The sequence below is a fragment of the Eschscholzia californica genome, unplaced genomic scaffold, assembly GCF_041429995.1.
Source record: "Eschscholzia californica isolate CP2 unplaced genomic scaffold, dmEscCali1.0.p SCAF_6, whole genome shotgun sequence".
Lineage (NCBI taxonomy): Eukaryota > Viridiplantae > Streptophyta > Magnoliopsida > Ranunculales > Papaveraceae > Eschscholzia > Eschscholzia californica.
The window spans coordinates 24,475,596-24,502,191 of NW_028238483.1; the positions used below are offsets into that span (position 1 = coordinate 24,475,596).

Below are 26,596 nucleotides of genomic sequence, written 5' to 3' on the forward strand. Positions count from 1 at the left end.
GAGTTACAAAGAGACATCCTGAACACCTCCCAAGAATCTGGTAATGTACCAAGAAGCCATATATCATGAATTTCCTCATCAAAGTTTATTCCCATGTCAGGTAGTTTATTGATTAACCCCTGGAACACATTCAAGTGATCAGTCATGGGAGTTCCCTCTCGATATCTTAACTCGAGCAATTTTTTCATCATATACATCTTATTGTTTTCTGTCTTCCGAGCAAATAACTGCTCCAGCTTCAACCACAAAGAACGAGCATTAGTCTCATTCTTAATATGATGTAACACATTATCATCTACCCATTGCCTCATCAAACCGCACACTTGACGATTAGCAATGTCCACTGATCATCAGTCTTCTCATCGGGTTTCTTCTCCTGATACACCGGAACGTGAAGTTCCTTCACAAAGAGCAAGTCTTCCATCTTACCCTACCATAGATGATAATTAACACCATTCAAACTTATCATTCTACCCATATTTCCCATCACTAACACAAACAAACCAATAACTAAAATTATTACAATCCAAAGAACTCTCTAACCTGAAGCTCTGATACCACTTGTTGGGAAAAACTTTATATTCCGCTGCGTCGACTCGATCCGTTTTTCCCAACAGTTTTATGGTATTGATTAATTTTTATTTGGATCTTTATATCGTTGTGACTTCTTTTACTCCATAATATATCATAGTGTTTGACGAAATTGTCGGTGTCGACCTAGTAAATGAAAATCGTTAATAAGTTGGATAGTCCAAAAAGGCAATCAAAATGGGATGGAGGGAGCAATTTCTTTTACCTATTTAAATAAAATAGTTAAAAAGTTAATTTGATAATGCAAAAGAAGTAAACACATGATAATGAACCCTTCATTTATTATGCTTAATCTTTAGATAGATACAATGAGCAAGAAATTTGATTTATTAGTAAAAATCCAAGACAGTAGGCACGTGTTAATGAGCCTTTCGTTTATTATGCTTAATCTTTCTAAAATTGACTTAACTTCATAGCAATAGTGAGTCTTTTACAGAATTTTCAGCAAGTAACCGTTCTTCTATGGTCTTATAAGTTTAGTCTTTTGTCATAGAAATGCATATGTTGGTAAGTGTAGTTTTTTCTCTGGACATGCTAACGATATCTCTGTACCTATTGAACAACTCATCGATTATACCATCCTCTAAATGACGAACCAATAAAGATTCAAATACTGCTCGAATGGAATTTGCTACAGTGTCAACACTCTTATCTTTGTCAATCACATGAATTCGTGCGTCTTTACAATCCCAATCTGCTTGAAAAGTGTTCAGTTGATTAATAATGAACGAACCTTCCGCCTCAACAACACGCTTCACTTCTTCTGGGGATGCCATATATATAGGCAACTTGAATAAATCTAATTTCTCTTCTTCTATCATTCCCTATTTAATATAATAATATATTTAGCCATCTGACGTGTTTCGAGAAAATAGGAAAAGATACTGAAATAATATTGTTATATCACATACAAAATATATACCTCCATAACCATGTCATTGAGCACGACATTTAATAGGTCCACAACGTAACAACACTCTTTGGCGCAAAAATCTTCACTTATCCTACCCAAAAATGTTAAAACCATATGTCCACCTGTAACTACTTCCTTTGAACGACACCTTAGAAATGCCCAAAGATCTGTCTGGAATTGCTTCAGATAAGCTTCTTGTACCTCTAATGGACTTGATTTGGCTATCCAAATGCTTCCTTTGTTACTTTGCTTTATCCCTCTGGGAACCTACAATGTTAGAAATTTTAGAGAAAGTAACTAGTCAATGCATAATATGTCGGGCGGGCCACGTACGTATTTGTTAGGTTTATCCCACATCGGTTGTGGAATGGACAAGGGGTGTGTTAATAAGTGTCGGAGAAGCCTTAACTCTTGAGCTATCTTTTGGATAAGAGACACCCAAGACCACCCAACAACTTTAAGTGAAGGCACACCAATTATATCTTAGTGGTTTAAAAGAATGGTGCATGTTGATCCATGAATGCTTATAAAAATTAATTCTAATATTTTGTATAGAAAGAATCTGTGTACATAAGGTCTCATGGGCTCAAGATTAATCTGTGCATATGAGATCGCCATATAAACGTACAGGTATACATAACAGTTACAGTGACGTAAAAAACAAAGTTAAGTAATACCTGAGAAAGCCATTGAAGGCTGCAAGAAGAATGAACGAAATGGAGAGAGTCGGTAGGAAAAAGTCTTCCATGAAATGAACCTGGCATTCCAGCAATGAAACATGGCATAAAACCTTCTCCTTTAGTTTCTTCCTCTTCATCAATGGAGACCTTCAAAAACTTGAAAAGGGTGTTGAAGTCATTGGAAGGGAGATCATTAAGGAACACCATCAACTCAGGAGATTCATCTCCTAATTCCTTACATTTCTTGTAAATAGTGTCCATAACAAATGAGACTACCAACAAGGTATTAGGTCCTGAAGAACAACCCAAATCTGCAATGCCTATACTCTTACTTGACTTGATCTTCTGTTTTGAATACATATCCAAGACTGCTTCCTCCATTATTGATTTTGTTTTTGATATTATTTTCTTCTGTTCAAATTTCAAATAAAACTACATTCAGTCAACAAGATGCAGGTGCGTGTATATGACAGATAGAATCTTTTTGAGTTTGCAGTTTGTGTTAAGTTCTGGCTCCGCCTCTGGACTTCCCACCACCACAAACTAAACATGCACCACTATATTGTACCTCCACCGCCACCCCTGCACCTTTACCACCATCTCCTTATCTGCACCACCACACCTTAACCACTACCGTCGTACATCTATCACCACCGCTACTGCCCCCACAACCATACCTCCATGACCACCACCGGGGGCAGTCTCGGATATTAAAGCAGTTAGGACTCAGGACTAGCTTAAAGGTACTAGAAACAAAATTCTTGAACTTACGTAATATTAAAAATCATTATCAATGCACAATTCTTGTTTTTTTTTATGAAAATGCACAATTCTTGTTGATGTAATATATTTGTACCATGCATTTCACATATAGGGGTGGCAATTTGGTCCGAACCGGTGGGTTTTTATCCGAACCCGCCCCTAATGGAACGGGTTTTACCGCCCCGTTTATTAAATGGGTTGGTAATGGTATGAAGATAAAACCATTTACCGGGTTCGGGGCGGGTTTGGGATTATATAGTAAAACCCGCCCCGCCCCGATTAAATATGTTATTTATTATATATACAATAGGTTTCTAATTTTTTTTTATCTTATATCATCAATTTAACTATTTTATATTTTATATTATGTAATAAGTTGTAGTGTTTATAGTTAATAAAACCGAACTATTATAAAATTTTGTTTATAATATCTATATTTTTTTTATTAATATAACTTATTTGAAATAAAAATATGAAATTTATGTTAAATCCGCCCCGCCCCGCACCGTTTCATGTTAAACAGGGCGGGGCGGTAATGGTTAAGTAATTTTTAATCGGGGCGGGTATGGTAGTTGAATACCCACCCCGATTAATTATTGGGACGGGAACGGTAAAACCCATTTACTAACGGGGCGGACTTGGGAAAGAGGTAACCCGCCCCAAACCCGCCCCGTTGACATCCCTATTCACATATATTATTTCTTTAACTCAAGACCAGAAAAGGAAAGAAGTTGAAAGAAGCTATTGCATTCAAAAAAGAGGATATTAATTACTATGTGCATTATTTTAGGGGCTATTTCCCTAATGACCCCCAACTTTGTGACCAGCTTCCCGCCTGGCCCCCTACTTTACGAGAAATATCCATATGGCCCCCTTCCGTTATAACACCGTTACTCTCTCTTCCATTTCTTTTCTCTCTCCTCCAACATGTTTTCTCTCTCTCTGCCACCTCGTTAAAACCAGCCAACTCATCATCTTCTCCGGGAAGGTCGCCGGCCGACCAATTTTCCGGCCGGCGACCTTCAAACCTACAAAAAAAAAAATTTTTTTTTTTAGTTTCGTCTCTCCTCTCTCTCTCTCTCTAAACTCCGGCGAAGGGTAACCCCCTTCGCCAGAGGTCGGGAGACCTTAAAGGTCTGCTCGAACAGACCTTTCAACAGATATGGAAGGTCTGCTCGAGCAGATCAAGGTCTGCTCGGGCAGACCTTTAAGGTCTCCCGACCTCCGGCGAAGGGTAACCCCCTTCGCCAGAGTTTAGAAAGAGAGAGAGGAGGTGAATTTTTTTTTTGAGAGAGAGAGAGAGGAGAGATGAAATAAATTTTTTTTTTAGGTTTGAAGGTCGCCGGCCGGAAAATTGGTCGGCCAGCGACCTTCCCGGAGAAGATGATGAGTTGGCTGGTTTTAACGAGGTGGCAGAGAGAGAACATGTTGGAGGAGAGAGAAAAGAAATGGAAGAGATAGAGTAACGACGTTATAACGGAAGGGGGCCATATGAGTATTTCTCGTAAAATAGGGGTACAGGCGAGAAGCTGGTCACAAAGTTGGGGGCCATTAGGGAAATAATCCTTATTTTAACTCAATTCCTTATATTGCACCTTCTATTAAGAAGAAATTACTTTTAAATCTTTTTTCAGAAATTGACTAGATGTTATTACATTGATACTAATAGATTAATAAGATGTGATAACCATGATACCCACCAAATTTAAGTTCTTACATAAACGGGCCTAAATTCCAACTAAACTATTAGACTAAAGCTAAATTAAACTACTTGCATGCACTACCAACTGAGCTATCAGTTGTTGACTAGTTTTAGAAGTTAAAGATTGAACTTCTACGTATTGTTACAAATGATCTAAAACAGAGTAAATTATTATATCTAAACGCAGTTGTTCTACAATTTGTCATCTCGACGCAAGTTCTTAATTTTTATGATTATTGTTTGGGTTTTTTTTGAATTTACCCCTCTCATAAAAACCCAATTAAACTACTTGATTTTACAAGAGTAATCGTTAAAGTAATCGTTGAAATAATAAACTAAAGCCCAATTAGACTAAATAAAAAAAAAATCTCCACCATCTCTTTACAAGAGTAATCGCTAAAATAGTAAACTAAAGCCCGATTAAACTACTTCCATGCACTACCAAATGAGCTATCGGTTGTTGACTAGTTTTATAAGTTAAGATTGAAGCACAATTAAATTTCTACATATTGTTACAAATGATCTAAAACAGAGTAAATTATTATGTCTAAACGCAGTTGTTCTACAATTTGTCGTCTCGACGTGAATGCTTAATTTTTTGACTTTAGTTTATGGTGGAAATACTTTTAGTTTTTATGATCTATGGTGTCCTTTGACAACAAAAAGAACTCCACCATGCATCTCTTTACAAGAGTAATCGTTAAAATAATAAACAAAACAAGTTAAAATCAAGTATATCCGTGAGAAAAAAATAAAATTAAAGATTAAGTTGTGTTACCAAATTAACTTCTTAACTCTTTTAGTTATAAACAGCGTTTTTGTCGAATATATTTTTGATAACTTTTTACTTTATCGAACTAAAAGTATTTCTACCATAAACTAAAGTACTTGTATTTTTTGTTGTCAAACGACACCATAGATTACCTGAAGTAATGAGTTGGAAAAGTAACTTGTTTTTCCATTGCCTCCGCTCATGTGGAGATGTTTGATGAGTTCCATTGCTTGATTTTCTTTCGGCTTTGATAAAAAAAAACTTTTCTTGAGAACTATAACTGGTTCGATATCCTCTATTTATAGGGTTTTAGGACTGATTATACATTTATAATCAGTTTTGGGAACACATTATTTCTACTCAATGTGAACAATTATTTTATTAATTTGGGATATTTTATTCATACACATGCGGCATTCCTTTTCACATAATGTTCTCACGGTCATATTAATTTCGAGTCAATTTTTTTATAGGTATCTTCAATACATATGTACAACTTTCAGTAGAACGTATTAATTTAATAAATTTCCGCAAAAAAAATGTTATTAAAATTAGAAATTGTTGGGAAACCCCAAAAGTGCTAAAACGATTTCTTCTTAGGACTCTACCTTGCATTTCTTTTTACTGGGGCATATGTATAGATGGAGGGATACATTTAAAGGAGATTTTCCATTTGGACTCCCTTTTTCAAAAGAACATTTTTTTTTATTTGAATTTGTCAGCGGGTTGAAGGGACCCTTCCCTGTACAAAGAGTAACTATAAAAGAATCAAACAAACTAATGAAAATGAACTTCAAACTCAACAAAGGAAAGAATCGTCAAAACTAAAAAAATTCTCTAAACAACCTCAAAATTCACTTATGTCTAACTCTTATTGTTCCCTGCTTATCTTCCTTCACAATCTTCTCTTGTTCAAGCGGCAATGTATTCGGATTTAGTTTCACATATCTCGAGTCCGATTTCATTTTCGATAGATGGTCAGCTGCTTGGTTTATTTCGCGACATGGGTGATGGAACAATCCTCCATGCATGGTGCGCCACATAGCCCTGATCTCACGTACCAATCGTTCAATGTGCCAAGGTGGATGACTCTTAGTATCTGTTAAAATCTGAACAACCATTGAGGAGTAGGTGGCGATCTTAACACGTGAAATTCCAAATTTATTTGCAAGTAGTAATCCCAACCGGATACCCTGCATTTCATGGGTTATCACACAAACTTTTGGTGTCCGTGCCGGCGCTGCAACGATGACGTCCCCTTGATTGTTTCTCAATATCGCACCATAACCACCTGATTGCTCGTCAAAAGCCCCATCTGTGTTAATAAGAATTTGGTCTAAAGATGGTCCAGCCCATTGACATGTTGTTGTTGCCTTGAACATAAGTGGAATTGCCAAGTTTCATTTGTCAACAATCTGTTCGGCCCCATCACGGCCACTCGGTTTATTCCTCCAACCAAACCACCTTTATCTTGATGTCACTCACAACATCCATGAAAAGTAGTTGCTGAGTCTTTTCCTCCATTTGAAAGATCCGATTATTTCGTTCTTTCCAAATATAATAGAAATAGGCATTAAAAACATGTTAAAATAACAGTTCTAAAATACATGAAAGGAGAAAATACTATTTTACCCTCTAATTGACTAACCCAACCTAATTAGTTAACCCCATTTAACCTTCCTTCGTTTCTGGTCGATTGAAGACAACCGAACTTTCGAAACGAATGGAAGTTTGTGAGAAACGGTTTCTTCTTCTCCTCCAATTGTAACGGTTTTTCAAACGGCTAAAGGGTTTAGGCGTGAAGTTAAGACTTCAGTTTATGATGGTTTATTGCAGCAACAAAAGAAAAGGAAGGTATCGATTGAGATTAATTTGAAGGTTCATGTGAAGATTAAAGTTGGATCATTGAAGACATTGAAGATGAATGTTAAAGTTAATTGTGAGATACAGTGAATAAATTAGGTTAAGATTCAAAGATTGTTTCTAAAGATTGCGGGGTTAAAGTTAAGCCTTGGTATGAATTAGGGTTCATCTTTATACACAGATTTGGGGTTTAGTTTTTATTGTGATGAAATAAGTTTAAGTTGTTATTCATATATACATAAATGTGTTACATCATATTTTCCTTTATAAATAACACGTTTTTGTTATAAAAAAACGATGAATATCCAAAATCGTTTTACATTATACTGTTTGAAAATCATAAATTAATTTTCTATATAAAATTTCAGATTTCCATACAATATATATTGTTTTGGTTAAAGATATATGAAAACGAGAACAAAAAACCTAAATCAAAGATCCTAAAAAAAAAATTTCATTATACATAACACGTTTTGGTATACATAAAACGTTTTTATTTGCAAACTACCCAAAATCGGTTGCTGAACATAAACCCTAAATCAAATAAACCCCAAATAACTTTGAAAATCTTGAAAAAACTCACCAAAATCTTGAACAAAATGTCATTATAATAGATAATAAACATGCGAAATGAAGTATAAATAGTTACTCACCTTAGTGTGATGATGGTTTGTTTGAGATCAATCTGAACGTTTTCACAAAGTTACCACGGTTGAAGAGAGTGTTTCGGTTTTTCACCTGAAGCTTTTAAGGTAACGATTGAAGAGAAGAGACGGTTGAAGAGAACGATAACTGTTGTTGATGAAGAAAAAAAACGACTGGAGTTAAGAGAGCGATATTGATGGACGAGATTTTAGAGTTTTGAGGGTTAGGGATGTTCGATTTTTTGGAGAGAGAAAGTGAAAGTTTTTGTTTTTTGGATTACAGAGAGAAAGTGAAAAAGATCTTTTTGATTTGAAAGTTAAATGACCGATTTTGTTGGGTTGTAATTTTGGGTGGTCCGACCTCACAATATTTTGGACTGGAAATCAGGAGGGAGTTGGATTAAAGATATTTCTCAGATACGAGGGTAATACAGTCCAAAAGGGAAAATGACTAATTTTTTTTTTCTGGGAAGATAGGACCCTATTCCCTTTTTGGATTTTATTTTCCGCCTAAAACCCATGGACCCCATTTTAAATATTATAGAAGACTATTTAAAAAGAAAGGTGAAGATCTAGCTAAAATAACTCAACGACGTATATTTATAAATGCAAGTTATGACAAGGCAACATGGAATGTTGCAGAAAACTTAGTAGCTCACTTCCAGAACTTGTGTACGGCGGAAGAGGTATGTTCTACCCCCCTGAGGTGTTAATTCATTATAAGCAGTTTTCAGCTAATAGTCTACTATCCATTTCGATGAGTCCATCGGCCGAGGAAATTAAAGATGTGGTCTTCAAAATGGGGGCCCTAAAAAGCCCAGTCCCAGATGGTCTACCATGATTTTTTTTACCAAAATGGGTGGAATATAGTGGGGCCGGAAATCATAAAGTTCATTCAAGAAACGTTCATGAGAGGATATTTCCCTCCGGAAATTAATGAGACCAACCTGGTTCTTATTCCAAAGACCGATCACCCATCGAAGGCTGCCGACTATAGGCCAATCGCTTTATGTAACACCCTCTATAAGTTCATCACAAATATCATTGCAAATAGACTGAGGCCACTGCTGGAATCCTGTGTTAGTTGGAACCAGAACGCTTTGTACCGAACAGACAAATAATCGACAATATTGTCATTGTTCAAGAATCTTTGCATTCGATAAAATTATCTAAAGCTAAGGCGGGGGCTTTCTTATTAAAGTTGGATATGGCGAAAGCCTACGATCTTGTTGATTGGGCATTCCTAAAAAAGGTGTTGGCTACACTCGGAATCTTGGGGAAACTCCTGGACTTGATCATGTGTTGTGTAACTACTCCGTCTTTCAGCTTATTTATAAATGGGAAGAAATATGAGAATTTTAGGTCGACTAGGGGCCTCAGACAAGGATGTTCCCTATTGCCTTATTTATTCATTCTTGTCTCACAAGCCTTATCTATTCTTATCGATCAGTTTGAAAGGGAATCGTTATTTGACGGATACAGAGTAAACAGAAAAGCGCCTCGAGTCTCACATCTACTATTTGCTAATGACTTAATCATCATGGGGGAGGCTACTTTTAAAAACCTACAGGCGGTCAAATCAATCATTGAAGGTTATAGCAGGTTTTCGGGACAGGCAGTTAATTTCTCAAGATCTTCCCTTTTCTTTAGTCCGGGGACGTCTACTGAAATAAAAAATCGATATGTTACAGACTTACAAGCCCCACTTATGTATGATTCTGAGAAATATCTGGGCTCTGTAATTCTTTAGCCAAGTCGGATTCAATCGCATAACTTCCTTGTGCAAAAATTTCGTACTAAACTCGCTACTTGGAAGCGAAAATTTGTATCTCAAGCTGGTCGAACTACACTTATCAAGGCTACTCTGAGTCCTATTTGCAACTATTTCATGGGTTTATCTTTATTACTTCAAGGAGTAATTAATCAACTCGAGAGGTTAGAGAGGAATTTTTGGTGGAATCATTATGAAGGGGAGCATAAAATGCATTTTCTTTCGTGTGAACTCATCCAGAGGCCTAAACAACTAGGTGGTCTAGGTATTAGGCCTTTGGCTAAAGTTAATCAGTCTTTAGTGGCTAAAATAGCCTGACGACTGTTGGTCAATCCTAAGTCTACTTGGGCAAAACTCATTATTGCTAAGTATTAGGGCAAGTCCAATGTGGTGGGGGCTGGGGCTCCCAATTTCTTGGCCTCCAACCCGGGAGCCCCGGGGCTGGGCTCCCGGTGGGGCTGGGAGCCCTCAGCCCCCAAAATATGGTCGTTGGGAGCTCCAACGACCATATTTGGGGTGGATCCGCTAAAAAGGGGATCCACCCCACTTTATTTTATTTTATTTTAATTTTTTTTAATCTTCTTATTACTTTGAATATTTCCTTTTTAAGTATTTTTCTCTAATTTTTATTTTTTTTTTGTTTTTTTTTTGTGTTTATCTTTTTGAAATTATCTCTCTCGAATAATATCACATTTTAATTCATAGTCGAAATCTAATAATTCATAATCAAAATTTAAAATCAAAATTTCGCACACATACTTCGCACACGTATATTATTTTGATTTGGAGCCCGACGTTGGAATTGAGAAAAGCCTCGGGGCTTCCAAAATTCAGGGGCACCCAATTTTGGGAGCCCGAGCCCCACATTGGACTTGCCCTTACAACACCAATACATTCTGGAATGAAACAAAAAAAGAAATGCATCCCCATTGTGGTCTTCGTTAATGGAGGTGAAGGAATACCTGCGTAATCAGCGTTGTTGGCAAGTGGGTGATGGATCCACGCTGAAGATAACTGAGGACCCTTGGGATACCCGATTTACCAGGTTTCATACCTCACTATACTCAGCCTTTACCTGCAAATATTTATTGAGTTTCAGACCTTATATAGAGGGATCATATGATGTGGAAAGTGGATATTTTGAATGCATACTTTGATGAAGCTACTACTACAACAACTCAACTGATTAATCTTATTATACTCTCTCCACTAGATTAATTAATCTGGATACCTACGGTCAAGGGGGAGTTTACACCAAAATCTTTTTTCAAAGAGATAACACCACAACACCAGAACCCAAGAACAAATGTACATGGTCAAATTTCTGGAATCTAACTTATGTGGAACCAAAAATACTACTATTCATATGAAAGCTACTTAATCAAGGCCTACCTGTGTTAACCAACATTTCCAGAGGGAACCAACATATATCAACAGAGTGTGTGCTTTGCAATCAAGGATCAGAATCTATTCAACACCTGTTTAGTGAGTGCTCAAGATTTAGAGATCTTTCGACACTTGCTCAAGCTCACGAACCCTCACACGAGAAGAAGACCCAGAAAAGTTGATCAGAGAACTAATCCATCAAAGCAAGAGAAATCAGAAAAAAGTAAAGTTCTATATATACTTGCTTTGGTTTTTTTGGAAGGAGAGAAACAACATACAGTTTAACAGATCTCATCTTCACCTTCCAAGTATCATCACCAAAACCGTAAGAGCATGTCTTACCTCAGATGGAAAGCAACGAACTCATCAAACACACCAGATCTGTTATGGACTCCACCACAAGCAGAGTGGGTTAAAGCAAACTTTGATGGAGCGCTTGGGACTCATGGAGCGGCTATAGGAGTGGTGTTTAGGAATGGAGATGGTGAAATCCTTTACCAAGAGGGAAAAACAATAAACCCTCAATCGTCGTTGGATAGTGAAGCACGGGCCCTCTTATTTGCTTCCGAAACAGCAGTGAGGCTAGGGTTTCAAAGAGTGGTTTTTGAAGGGGACTCAAGGATTGTAATCCAAGCACCATCGAACGGTGAGGAGATAACCCCGTGGAGGATCAACGGCATAATTTTAGGGATTAAGGAACAGGAATAAGGAACAGGTGGCTAAAATTGAAAAAAGTGAATTCAATTGGGTCCCTCGGGAGGCAAACACGTCACCCATAACATGGCAATGTTTGGTTTACGGATGCTTAGTTTTCAAAATTCATTCAGCCCTGGGTTTTACAGGACTGTTTGGTTATTGTCTTCTAACTTCATTGTATTCCTTAGGGGCTATATTTGAAGTTTCAATTCAAAAAAAAAAAAAGTTATGACAAGGCAAAAAGCCTATGTTATTTTTGTTACTATATGATTTCACATATAACTTCTTACATTTACTTATTTCAGAGTCCCTTACTAAAATTTGTCACTGGGTCTCCAAATCCTCAACCACGGCCTTGCTTCTAAATTGAGTGTTGCATTGAGGGTGCCTTTAGAATAACATTATTTAATGACAGGGATTCACATAACACCAAGATCCATCTAGTATTTAACTCCTTAAACAACTTACATCATACTGATGAAAGATAATACTATATAACTCAGAAAAATCACACAAGAAGTTATCTTGGGAGTTGGGAGTTGGGAGAAAAAAAAGATCCGATAATAAAAGAAGGAAAAAAAAATATGACAAAAATGAGCTCTAAGTTAGCATAAGAAATATCTTCTAAATGACCATCAAAATGGTAGCTTATTTTTAGTGTTTCTTTAAAAATCTCTCCAATCAAAACTAACGAAACTCCCATTCTATGTAACCATCAAAATACGTCCATACTTTACCTAACCATAAGTATATGAAAGTAAATGACGTATCATGCTTCTATCATCAACTTATCCTCCCTTTGAAAGCCATTATCTTTGTAACTAAAGTTAATTCTGACCCCTCAAGTGGTACAATATAAAATTGATGTAATCTCCTAGTTACAAGAAAATTGATAGACAATATAAAACGTGTGTAATTGATTATTTGTAATTAGGTTGAATAGATTTTGTTTGTGTAGTAATTGTCTATGTAACCATCAAAATACGTCCATACTTTACCTAACCATAAGTATATGAAAGTAAATGACGTATCATGCTTCTATCATCAACTTATCCTCCCTTTGAAAGCCATTATCTTTGTACCTAAAGTTAATTCTGACCCCTCAAGTGGTACAATATAAAATTGATGTAATCTCCTAGTTACAAGAAAATTGATAGACAATATAAAACGTGTGTAATTGATTATTTGTAATTAGGTTGAATAGATTTTGTTTGTGTAGTAATTGTCTATGTAACCATCAAAATACGTCCATACTTTACCTAACCATAAGTATATGAAAGTAAATGACGTATCATGCTTCTATCATCAACTTATCCTCCCTTTGAAAGCCATTATCTTTGTAACTAAAGTTAATTCTGACCCCTCAAGTGGTACAATATAAAATTGATGTAATCTCCTAGTCACAAGAAAATTGATAGACAATATAAAACGTGTGTAATTGATTATTTGTAATTAGGTTGAATAGATTTTGTTTGTGTAGTAATTGTCTATGTAACCATCAAAATACGTCCATACTTTACCTAACCATAAGTATATGAAAGTAAATGACGTATCATGCTTCTATCATCAACTTATCCTCCCTTTGAAAGCCATTATCTTTGTAACTAAAGTTAATTCTGACCCCTCAAGTGGTACAATATAAAATGGTGACCAATACGTGGACAACCATTTTTCTTATATGAACGACTATTTTATGTGAACAACCAGAAAAATTAAAATTTTTATATGGACAACGGTTTTTAAGCGGACAACTCTATATTATTTTCACTGAAGTCCTGTTAGAATGAGATGTTTTATTTTATCTCCTCCCTCTTTTTTTCATAAACCCTAAGTTTGGTGTTCTTTCTTCTACCACTTCTTCATCACCAAACCTAAATCTCTAGAGAGAGAAACAACTTTGCTCCAAAACTGAAGATTAACCCTAAAATATATGGTATTAGTTCTTTCCAACATCGAAACTCTCCCTCTTCCATCTTATCTTCTTCCTCAATTAGCCCCTAAATTGAGAAATACTCATTAATAGATATCCAGGGTTATCACAATAAACTTATAAAGAACAGTTCGAACCTAGAGAATTGCAAGGAACAAATCAAGATCCAAAACAAAATACAGACATTTGACTTCCAAAATACAGATCAAATATGAGATTTTTTAGTTCATATAAATGGTTAAACTGTTCCATATGATCACCAAAGTAAATCGGGTCTCAAAATCAAGATATATAAGATCACACATTATCTCCTAAAAAGGCTTCCGATTTTACTATTAAAATCCCCAAATTAGACATGAAATAAAGATGAGAACAAAAATGAAGAAGAAGTAGTGAGAGAAAGTGAAGTGAATATGGCAGAGTGGGAGGAGCTTCTCCACCAACACCCCAAACACCGATTTTAACAAACTTGAACTATTGGTTTTGTTAGTAGTGAGAGAAAGTAAAGTAAAGTAAAGATGATTATTATTTTGGTTAGTAGTGAGAGAAACTGAAGTATAGATGATGATGAAGAAGAGATTTAGGTTTTTCTAATTTTAATTATTATTTTTTATTAATGGTCCAAAAGTTAGTAACGATTAATATTTAAGACTTTATGGAGATGTCCCCTTATTAAATCAAAGTCAACTAAGTCAAGTACAATTGACTCGCATCGGACCAGAAAATAGTTGTCCATATAAAGAAAATGGTTGTCCACGTATTGGTCACCTATAAAATTGATGTAATCTCCTAGTTACAAGAAAATTGATAGACAATATAAAACGTGTGTAATTGATTATTTGTAATTAGGTTGAATAGATTTTGTTTGTGTAGTAATTGTCTATGTAACCATCAAAATACGTCCATACTTTACCTAACCATAAGTATATGAAAGTAAATGACGTATCATGCTTCTATCATCAACTTATCCTCCCTTTGAAAGCCATTATCTTTGTAACTAAAGTTAATTCTGACCCCTCAAGTGGTACAATATAAAATTGATGTAATCTCCTAGTTACAAGAAAATTGATAGACAATATAAAACGTGTGTAATTGATTTTTTGTAATTAGGTTGAATAGATTTTGTTTGTGTAGTAATTGTCTACAAGAGAATAAGTATGTCCTTATGATTTTGAATCCATAACTTCATAATGTAACTTATAATGGAGATTTATGGGGTTGAAAAACGTCTTTAGTTTTGTATTGTTGAGGAGGAGTTTTTATTTTTAGAAAGTGACTATGAAAGTCATCACAATAACATTTGATACATCAAAGATGATAAGCACGGTAACCGCCACATTAAACTTTGAAACAAATAGACCTATAGCCCAAACTAAACTTATGCCCTAAAGTCTAACGAAATAAACAACCTAAAGTCTATCTAACTATATTATTTATACCTTTAATACCCAAAGTTTATTAAACCATGAATTCCGATTCCTTTAAGAATCGAACCTATGACATCTACGATTTTGGAGTTTATGTCAACACTAGCAACGAGTTGGCCAATCAAGTGTTTACATGAGGAGGAGTTAAATGATAAATTAAGCTATGATAAATGCTAAATCAAGCTGTATTATCAGTAAGGCTATATATTCTCTGATGGCATTTTTCCTTAAAGTCAAATTGGGAGGTTGTATAATTTTCATTTTTTAGTTGATAAGTAGCAAAAAAAATTATTTCTCTCGGTTGCACCGGCCAGGAAGTGACCCAAGATTGGTGAAACCATTTGTCGTGAAAAACAAATGCATCCATTCCATCAAATTTAAAACAAGAGGAGTTAACTGACATGTTAACATCCAATAGTTGGTGACATTTCTTAATCCATCAATTTATTATTGGAGTTGTTACAATTTTCCTAGTTTTAAGGGCTATTGACTCAAACAAGTCAGTAATTGGTAATTTAGTATGATTTCTTTTTTAATTAAGAGAAATGAGTTTGTGCCCGGGCATTATTCCGGTTGAATTATGGGGGATATACGTTGCCAGCCAAGTTTGTTTTAGTAACTTTAGCATAAATTAATGTAGAGAGTAAGCTGTTGTTGGATCTTGTGGATGGGGTTTCTTCTTATTTACTCCGCCAGAGATCAATAGAGATCATCTGGTTGCGATAAGCAATTTCTTCTAAAACTAGAGTTTAGGTTATTACCATATTTATCTATAAGAAAACAAATCCTCTCCGGTCTAAATTGATAACTTAAAATAAATATTCGGCTCCAGTTGATTCGTGTGAAAATATTTGGATTTGAAAATGAATTTTTAAGACGAAAAAGAAGAACAACTTTTTGGCATGTGAAATCATGTCAAAACTATTTTTTTTTTTGATGAAATATGTCAAAACTATTTGGTAGGAATTGTAAGAAAATAAAGAGTGCTTTTAGAAAAGGATGTAGTAATTGAATTCTATGGAGTGTCTTTAGAATATTGGTCTAGCTATCTTCTTCTCTTCTCTTTCCTCAAATCAAAGTGGGGAGGGAGAAGAGAGTTGTGATGAAACCCTTCAAATGGTTTAAGATCTATATTACTGAATAAATTTTAATGAACACACTACAAGAAGAAGAAGAAGAAGAAGAAGAAGAAGAAGAAGAAGAAGAAAGACCTCCAAAGTTCGAAATCAAAAGCCAAGAATCTAAAACAAGAAATCATATGAAATGTTTACCCATCCTAATCTTTATATATATTCAGGTTTGTTTCTATAAGCGAGACGAAACATTACATAAAATTTTGCTCTTGTTTGTGTTCAATGCTTGATTATGTAACTCTTGTTTCTAGCTATTGGTCTATATTGTTGATGAAATTGATTTGAGCAGTTGAAAAAAATCGTCTGGTTTGTTTCTCAAATTACCGATTTCTGATGGCCAAAACATAAAAAAAACAAAGCTTATGTGTTTATTAGTCCTCATTGTACTCCTTTTGATTTCTCTAGGCATCTTGACATGTAAGCTCCTGAATTTCACCCTAATTTATTATCGTATGGTTCTCATCATGCCGAAGAAAATCCTAGTACTGATTTCAATTCTGTCGGTCGTCCGGTCATGTTGAACCTTTATGCATATTTCGATCACAACTCTAATCTATCGGGTTTCCATGTTAGTTTCATCCATCTTTAACGGTAATCATTTTAGGAACATTAATCGCATAGTAGCTGCCCACTTTGGCCTCTGGATCAGCCGAGTAACAAATAGAATCCATCTCAACTTTCCATTCGACCCCGGTCGACACTTTACTTCGAATATAATTCTTCAACTTTGCCATGTAGTTCTTGTAGTATATCTTCTAGATCTTTTGTTGACTACCTTTGTATATGGTTATCAAATAGATATAACTTTCCTTTCAATCGGACCAGTAATTACAAGCATATATCAAAACTTTCCCTTCGATCCCGGTCTGCATTCAACTTTGTTTAACATCTTCGTCGTGCAGTTGATGTTACTTATCTTCTAGCTCACCTTTTGTTGAGTACAAGAGTCTCTGGTAATCTATAGATTTAACTCTGATTCCAATTTCTGTAACATGTTCACTTCCACCCCTTTACGCAATTTTATTGCGATCCTTTGTCGGATTAGCAGGGTATTCATACTCGAGCTATGACGGCGATCCCATTTCCCAGGTGTCTGAACTGTTTCCACATTGTAGAATTCGATCGGATATGGTCTCTGTACATGGAGAATACTGGCGGGATACCCCGGAGTCATCCTATGATTCCATCTTGCAGACACCCTCGTTTCTTCCCAAACTTTTGGGTGAATGTTTAATCCATCTTAAGTGTTACAAGAAGTTAGATACGAGCTTCATCTCTATAGCTACCAGACAGACTCTCAAGACTAAATATTATATCTTACTCAAGAAGAGCTGCCAGTCGTGCAAGTTGCAGAATGAAGAATGCTCTACAAAACGAAGTTATACAATGCACCTCTTCAGTTCTGATATTTTGTTGTACTACTTTACTTACTGTATGTGTATTTTTCTTCTTAGTTTACTGTAATAGACTCTTTTATGTTAATGTATTCCTTTCAACAAAAAAAAAAAACACGGTATACATATTGGTTTAGTTTGAAACATTACCGTGTCTCTCTTTTTGAAAGTCAAAAGTCAAAGCATAACTCAAGCATACAGAAAAGCATTACTCAAGTATACAGAAAGTATGTATAGAAGTTCAGAAAAATAACAATTGATGCTTACCGCTTCTCAATTGGAACCGAACCAATTGAGACTGAACGAGTGCATCATGTATATGAGTATATCTGTCAATCAGAAGAATAAATAACAATATCATAAGGAAAAATAACTGACCGTGAAATTGTTATCTAAATAAATTAAGTGAAAATAGTTAATTTCGTATATACAGCAGAGACAGTTAATTAGTAAGAGATTGGAGCGCATCTTATTCATCTGTAAATTTGCTTTCATCCCATGCCACGTGATAATGGGTGCCCAACAACATTATTAGCTTCTATCATTAACTTAGAAAATCAACTATCTAAACTAACTTAGAAAGTGATTAAAGAACGAAGTTCTGTTTAGTTGTATACCATCATGACGTGATAAGTGCATAAAAAAATCATATCCGGCAGGGTGGCAGATCCTTATGTCAATTAAAATGCCTAAATCCTGCCCTTTCAGATATAATAATTTCGTATGGTTAATCATTGATCCGATGTACACAACGTGTGTGATATTGTAATTCAACATCACTAACAGTGTCTCTATATGTTACATATTGACAAATAGCCCAAAGAGGTTTCCTTCTCAGAATGTTTCATTTGTGGGAGTCAAATCTATCCTTACTAGTGTTACTAGGATGAACTTATAATACAAAGTAATATGTCAAATATTTTGTTATCATTCAATGGATTACTGAAAATTGCCTATCAATATCTTAATTAATTGTTTATTGTAGTAGGGTGTTTATAATTTATAAATAATATTTTAGATGCATTTCCAAACACTAGACTTGTACTTAACGATCCTTAACAAAAAAAAAAAAAAAAAGATTTTGTCTTTTATACCCATGTGTGTGGATATCATTCTTTTTTCCAAAATCTAATTTGAATGTATTCTTTCTTTTTTTTTTGAAATACTAATTGAATTAAACAAGAAAAAAGGTTACAAGAGAACAAAACGAACAAAGCGAAAAAAGGGAAAAAACGGGAGAGTGAAAGGGCCACTCCCCCGTTAGAAACAACTACCACAGCGAGACCCAAAAGACCCATACCCCTGATGGCCCGATCAAGAGGGGTGTCAAAAACTACCAACTAACACTCTCGTCGTGATCTCTAAACACCCAAAACAAAATACCCGCTAACCAAGCGCGAACGCCATCCCTGCCTCCCAGGTGAAGGCCCAAAAAGAAAATACTACAGTTACTAACTAAAACAAAAAGAGACCAAATAAAACCCCACCAGACCTGAAAGAAAGCCGACCCTTGTCCCCTAAACACAAAACGAACTAAAGCCCACCATTCCCCCACCTTGGGCCCTTCCCTTCTAATGAAAACCTTCATTCCTTGTCTTGCTGGTCTTCCCCATCATCTCTGCTCTTCCTTTCCTTCCTGATTTTCTCCTTCTGAGTAGATCAAAACGGATTGTGCCTCCTTGGAGTAGATAAATTGCATTCCAGCAGCCTGAGTTCTCTCGTTTGCCTAGCAAACCTCTTCTTTTTAATGCGATCTCTCATGGCATCCAAAGACGAACCAAACTCCATAACTTGCTCCTGATGGTGTGGTAAAGATGTCAGGAATTGTATAGGCCTTGCAAGGATGGACTCTTCCTGGTCCATTTGTACTGCCTCTTTACCTTTCGAAGTCGAGCTCTGAAAAGGCCCCACTGACCATCCTAAGGCCTTCATCTTTTCTCCCAACTTGTCCTCCCCGAACCCCGATGCCTCCTCCTGGCTGTCCTTACCCCGAGTTGGTGTTTCTAACGACAACTCATTAGATACTTGAGGGATAGGGGTGCCTTTAGCCGCGATGCTCAAACATTTCTTGTTCACTGCCCTTTTGAAGTCCTGTGCTTTGTGAAAAGCCTTCTTTAGGCGCTCCGGCCCAACATTTGATTTCTCCCACCTAACTGACATGTCCATGAAGACCTTAACCGCCGATAGGACCTCCTCCTGTTGTGGTGTTGCTTTGACTGGATTGCGGTTGACGTTCTCTGGAACCAACTCATCCCCTATAATCTCCTTCCATTTTCCTGTTAGTACAACACGCCATGCCTCTATATCTGACTTACCTTGGTTTAACTGAAACTCCTTTGCCTGTATCGTTGTTCCTCCCTCTAGAACCCTAAGTCTGTCGATATATTTCTTTCAACTGACTGATCCTACCGATAAATTACCACTAGGGCTTGAGTTCAATCTACTGTTCGAGAGAGGTCTAGTGGTCCTACGCAAAATCGGGAACGAGTTCCTAGGTAATCGTACTGGAACTCTTACAGGAGGAAATAACTCCTGCCACACTTTCGACTCAATGTCCGAGAGGGACTCCACCTCTGCATAGATATTGAAAGAAACCCCATCAATGACTAGTTCCTGGTTTACTGGAATTGCCTTGCCTTTCTCACATAGAACTGTAATCGAAGCATACCATAAGTTATTCAACTTGGCTATGTCTGCATGGATGGCCAAGATCGTCCCAACCCCTTCTACCAAGACTGCAAAGATTTGTTCCGACCATAAGTGAAATGGCAGTCCGAAAAGTTTTACAGCAAAAACGCTATCTCTTTGGATCAAAGCATTGCATGTGGGCTCGCAACTACGGACGGACAAGGTTGCCTCTGCTTCATCAATCATAATAGCTTCCAGTTCACGTAGGTGTTCCTGTAGGGTTTTGGTGTATCCTATACACTACCTAGTGTTGTAAGCGGAATCTCAAACATCTCATGTTTAACACTAGATTGCCCAGGACCTATATGCATAAACTAATCAATGAACTAGAGAGGGATAAATACCTTAACGCGTTTTTCCCTCGAACCATTCCAATCGCATGCAAAGATCGAGAGCTCCAACTGTAGCTCCTCTACTTGAGACACCGAGTGAATAGACTTGATCTCCCTTCCTTTCAGACTGCTAGGACTTAGTAGAAGGTTGAGAAGAACTCTTCTTCTTGACTAGATTGATAGAATGGGAACTTTCTCTCTATATTCCTCTCTCTCCAATAGCTGTATATTCAGAGAGAGAGAGAGCTGTATAATTTTCCTTAGAGAAAAATCCACACCTTTTCTGTTCTCAACTGACCCAATATATAGACAAACCCTAATTAGAATCTCATTCAGATTAGGTTTTCTATTTTCTGGGTCACAGAAAAGATAATTACCAAAATACCCTTTTTGGGGTATTTTGATAATCCCCTTAAGTGTGGCCGGCCAGGGCAGCCCACTATGGGCCTTATATGGCCGGCCCACTTACTCTGGTCGGCCATCTCATGGCCGGCCCAAAGAGCCTTCCTCTATCTTGTCCCGAATCTCCATTCGGACCCTTTCGGCCTTTCCAGTTGAATCCCATCCAACTTTAGCCAGTTCCCGTCTAGTCAAATCTCTCCGATCAAGTTACCACTCTTATGCGTAACCCGTTGTAGGATCCGGTCTATGTTAGCCTCGAATCAACTCCTTGATCCGATGATCGTAGTTGGCTTCTAGCAAAGCATTACGACCCCTAATTGGACCGGACTGGATGATCTTTACGTGTGGTCATCGTTATCCTAACTGACAAATTGATCGCATTGCCACCTTGGTCGAAGGACACTCCTTCGGAAGGACATCTCCTTCAAACCGAACGGATAAATCCTTCAGTCTCCCACTTGTACTTAGAACAAGTGCAATGCTCGATTCCCATGTCGCTTAGTATCCCATCTGATACGTCACACGTTTCAGACTTTCTTGATCCAGAGAACAACTGTCAATTCAAATGATTAACTCTTAATCCATTTGAGTGCGGCCACACATTTCACAGTTGCTTCTCCTCAAGTGGCCCGGAGATACTTATTCCTAACTTAATAGGAGGACATCATCCAGTCTTGTACTCCCACTTAACTTCATGTCTATCCTGTCTCCCCCAGTATGCTGCCTTTATAACCTCCTTTTACGGCGCGGCGTTTGACAGTACCAAAGTTCGACATTCCTTACATAAGATGAGTGGAGCACTCATGTTTACGGAATCTCTCCAATCTTGCCTATGAGAGTTTGTGACGCCTTTTTCAACTTCTTGAAAAAACTCTCATCTTTGGGTTAATCCAATGTAGATTCCCCAATCTACATCCATGTAATTGACTTAAATACCATATTCCTATAGCCCATGGAACTGCGCTATCAGTCAATTCCCATGCTAGTCTTCTTAAGTCATTGTTGTCCATGCAATGACCTGGACTAGGGACTCAATAATGAATCTATTCCATGTTCACTTAGTAGGGTTCCATTTACCAGATCACGTATCTGATAAACCTACCTGGAATTCCTCATTATTTTTGGACCGTCAATTAAATACTAAACCATGATTTAACGACGAAATAATTAAATTATTTCTGATAATAAGAGTTTGTAAATCTTGAGCCTTCCCGTGTAACTCCTTACACCCCCAAGTTTACCAGTCTAAGCTTTTCAGGAAAGCTTAATGCCTACGACCTTAGTATTACCACCATACTTAGTCAAGGTGACAGTTTAGTTAATAGATCAAATCTATATGGATTTTGCTTGTTATCATCCGATGATAATCTTCAGTATCGCTATACCGAATTAAAACTTCCCAAGTTTTAACTACTTTCTTTTATTTGTAAAGTTTGCAACAGACTCTGCCTGGAACCCTTCCAGCTTACTGTTCCTCCAAGTCAAGATTGTCATCTTATTCTGGAAGTTTGCAACATATGACTTTTCAACCTTTTATTTTCATACCGAGATCTCACAAGTTCTTCTCAAGTACATTGTGTGATCCAGATCAGCTCATCTGGATTTGATTGGTGACGACCATAAATACTCCAAGTATTTTGCGACGTTGAGGCGAATGCTAATCATGTCCCACATGACCGATCTTATGCCTTTTGCATAACCATCTTTCTCATGCGTGCTTGCTCATCAGAATCCTTCAGATTCTAAATCTTGCTAAGCTGTGTGCCATGAGACTTGGGTAGAAATACTCTGTTTGAGTGTTTCACATTGGACTTTTCAAGACCTTTTCTTGAACAAGTCTTATCACCTTCTCGATCTATCTCCATAAATCTTTGGTGCCCAAAAGCATTTCACCTTTATGTGGTCCTTTTATTGAGTCAGTTCTAAACTGTTTTCAACATCAGAATGTTGTTCTCAATCTCTAGTATGTCTTCTACATACCGGACCAAAGAAAACTGGGTCACTCCCACTAACCTTCTTGAACTTCTTAAATTCAAGATTTCTCTTCATTCCCAAAGAAACCAACTCTTGATTACTTTGCTGAATCGAAGATTCCAACTCCTACTTGCTCGCTTTAATCCCTTGATGGATTTTGAAGCTTGCATTCTCACTAGCTTTAGAAGAGTAAACTTCCTCCTGAATGTGTCATGTACACATTCCTTTGCTAGTAATAGATCATTATGGTCATGCTCTGGGAAACACCAATGTTTCCCTCCTTGTCTGTTTTTCACTTTGAAAAATCTATTTGGACTTAACAGGAACCCTTCCTTTAAGCAAAATAGACCAAGTTCCAAACTTGATTTCAGACATGGATACCATTCTGATCATATGGCTCCAAGCCATGTTTCGGAGTGATTCCGTCACAGCTAGCTCATTTTCTTCTTCAGCCGGATCCCCATCCTCTGAGACAGATGTATGAGCTTTCAAGGTCTATAAGGGGTGTGAGCAACTTTGAGACACTCTCAACTCCTTGAGGGTTCTCCTGCGAATCACATTCGCCCTGCGCGGGAGGATCTCCGAGATCTACCATCTCTTCCTCTCTTTCCTTTTCTATCGGCTCAGAATAGTTAGGAATCGCGACTTCTGACATCGGTACAACGGTGTCAGTTTGTTGCTCAGATCGAATTTCTTCGATATCTAATATTTCTCCCACTTGTCTTCTTGAAATAACTCTTATTTCAAGGAAGACACCATCACGAGCAACAACCTCCTTGTTCTCTGATTGCTTGTGGAAGAATCCCCAATATTTATTTATCTCATAAATAAATATTCTTTCTTTGATATGCAAACTTGGTTCTCGGAAACCATTTACGTTTCATATCTATAGACCTTCAGAAAAGACCACTTTTGGAACCCTTCCAAACCCATACTCTTATGGTGTCTTTTCAGCTTTTGACGGAATATGGTTAGCTAGGAAGAACGACCGTGTTTGAGAATATATCCTAGAAAGTGTTCGGAAGATTGGCCTTAACCCATCACATATCGACCCATGTCTCACATGTTCGATTACTCCCACTAAACTCGTCATCCATATGATGTGTTTGTGGAGCAAGGTGAGAAACTATTTCTCAACTTCTTTTGATGGTCATCAAATTTCTGATTCAAATATTCATCATCTCGATCCAATCGAATGACTTATATTTTCATCAAGTGGATTCAGGTTGACTCTAGTTAGTGTACCAATAATTTTACGTACATCTGTATGTACAAAAAAACTATTAGTTTACTAGCCCTTTCTCCCTTTCTAAAAGGTGACTTTGTCAGATGGCCACGTTGAACACAATTCACATGTGTCGTATGATTCAAAATCATTAGACTTAGAAATCCATACCATTGGATTTTCTTCATGTGTTTTATGTCAATTTGACCAATGACAAAACATGAGTTGACCTCTCCGAATCCTTTGATTATAGCCTATCGTATCATTGTTAACGCTCTTGGTTCTCTAAGAACCTTTCGTTAATTTAGCACTATTTTAAAACATCTGATGTTTCTAGAAGAACATAATAACTCTTATTAAGTTCTACCTAGATTAGTGTCTAAAAGAAGACTTTGATCCCTTTCAGCATCCTTAGCAACTCTTGCTTCTGCTCCCTCTTGGATCCTTTCTTCTTTTAGTCAAGCATGTGATTCCCACAAAGGGAATCTACAAAACTTGCTAGATTAACTTAGTCAACAAAGATACAAGAATCAGAATTCCTAATTCCTTTTCTTTCGTCTTCCAGGTACTCAGGGTAGTTTCCTTGAATGGCCTAGCCAAACTTTTACAACGACCCTTTAACCTTTTGAATCATAAGAACTCTTCTTATATTCTTTCGGTAGCTGAATCTTAAGAACGTTTCTTAGATTCACTTTTCCTCAATGTTCTTTTCAAGACGACTTTCTTAGAGGCACCATCCTCTCCATTCACGACTTCTAGTGGAACTCTTCCTTTAGTTGTCGAATGGTTGTGTATGCATCCATATCATTAATCCCTACGTGAGAGAAGAATTTTATGGATGTTCACAAAAGACTTTGGATAATCATATCCTCAGTCGTCTGAAGAACCAATGAACATTAGGAATGATATATTCTCGGACGTTTTCTTTATTTCGAATTCGAGAACGCTTCTCGGATTCCTTTCCAATCATGAAAATAATTTTCGTTTAATTCCTTCTGAAGGAATGAACGAAGGTTGGAAAACTCTTTTCTAATAGTCATATATCCTCTACTTTTAAAAGAAAATAAAACAAAATCCTAAAACTTATTATCATTGCAAAAACAGTTTTTGCCATATTATTCAATGAAAACCGTCCCCTTATGAATAATATGATTCCAAGACCCCATTCCTGTGAAGCTAAGCGTACTTTGGCACTGCCCTTAACTTCACCCTCCTGGGTGAGTAACTCCTTACTGATCATATCTCATATGACTCTTGGTTGATGAATAACACCTTTTGTGTTCAATTCATCCTTTTGCCTCGAAATCCAAAACTCTTTTGCTGACTCGTTTGAGAATAACCATTTAGACATGTAGACTTCTTCATAGGTCTACCCGTATTGTCCCGAGGTAAAAGATGGCACCCTGCTTTGGCATGACCCACCATCGATGAACAAGGGCGCAACAGGTGTCTTAATCTGGGTAGGCATTACTCAAAATTCTTTTTGGGGACTCTTACGTTTTCGTTTGCATGCATTACTGTGAACTCTAACATAATCATACACCACACAAAACGTAAATAAGTAAATGCGCGCGAGAAAATAAATCAAGCAGATATGATCCTAGTATGGCCCCTAACCTAAAAGATCTAATCTTCTTAGGTTCTTTGCTTGTTTAGCCTCCGTTCGCCTGGATCTCCATCCTCGAACATCCATTGAATTCTCCCACTCGAACCACGATCTCATCCTTTGGCTCTTCAATGGACTCAATTGTACCCTTAAACTCTAATTACAAGACTCAACGATTCGCAGATCGTATAAAACTTGAAATTAAATTTATTACAACGGGCACCCATCCGTGCTTAAAAACAAGATAGAACAATTCTATGGCCATACTAGAACCCGCATTCACATCCATACACACATAATAATATGACATTCATAAAACACCCAAGTATGTATGAGATTCGCTTACTTAGGTCGAATCTAGGTTTGCTATGTTCTAGATAGCTTTTCGGGAGATACTACCGACATCTCTATGTCTAACGTGCCTTAAGTCCCACTAATGGCTTGTTTGGTTTTATCTCAAAAGATTTTGAAATCGTTTTGGAAAAACTCCGATTCGGGCTTTGGTGGGCCCGGGTCGCTTTCGGAAAAAATATGGTCAAAGTCGGAAGAAGAAAACCGAACCCTCCCACTTAAGTCAACGCCCAAAAGACCCGAGTCTAACTCAAAAGACTTAAGTCAAACTTGGTCAAGGGACCCTTTGACTAGACCTAGTCAAGTCTCGGTCAAGGTCCGAACCAAGGTCGGACCCGGATTGGCACGTTCCAG

The 26,596-nt window shown here is 37.0% G+C and overlaps 2 protein-coding genes across 2 annotated transcripts; one reads left to right on the plus strand and one right to left on the minus strand.

Annotated features, from left to right (window-relative positions):
* Positions 1 to 855: 855 nt before the first annotated feature.
* LOC147532788 (S-adenosyl-methionine 4-1-methyl-2-pyrrolidinyl-3-oxobutanic acid methyltransferase-like) lies at positions 856 to 5,791 on the minus strand. Its single transcript, XM_086648547.1, has 4 exons — positions 5,573 to 5,791; positions 2,182 to 2,595; positions 1,514 to 1,771; positions 856 to 1,415 (listed from the first exon to the last, which is right to left on the minus strand). Exons 1-4 carry the CDS (start codon positions 5,645 to 5,647, stop codon positions 1,068 to 1,070), a joined length of 1,095 nt encoding a protein of 364 aa, XP_086504673.1. The 5' UTR covers positions 5,648 to 5,791; the 3' UTR covers positions 856 to 1,067.
* A 5,626-nt stretch (positions 5,792 to 11,417) lies between these two features.
* On the plus strand, positions 11,418 to 11,792 carry LOC147532789 (uncharacterized). The gene has a single exon (XM_086649985.1). The coding sequence runs from the start codon at positions 11,418 to 11,420 to the stop codon at positions 11,790 to 11,792; it is 375 nt and encodes a 124-aa protein (XP_086506111.1).
* Positions 11,793 to 26,596: the final 14,804 nt, after the last annotated feature.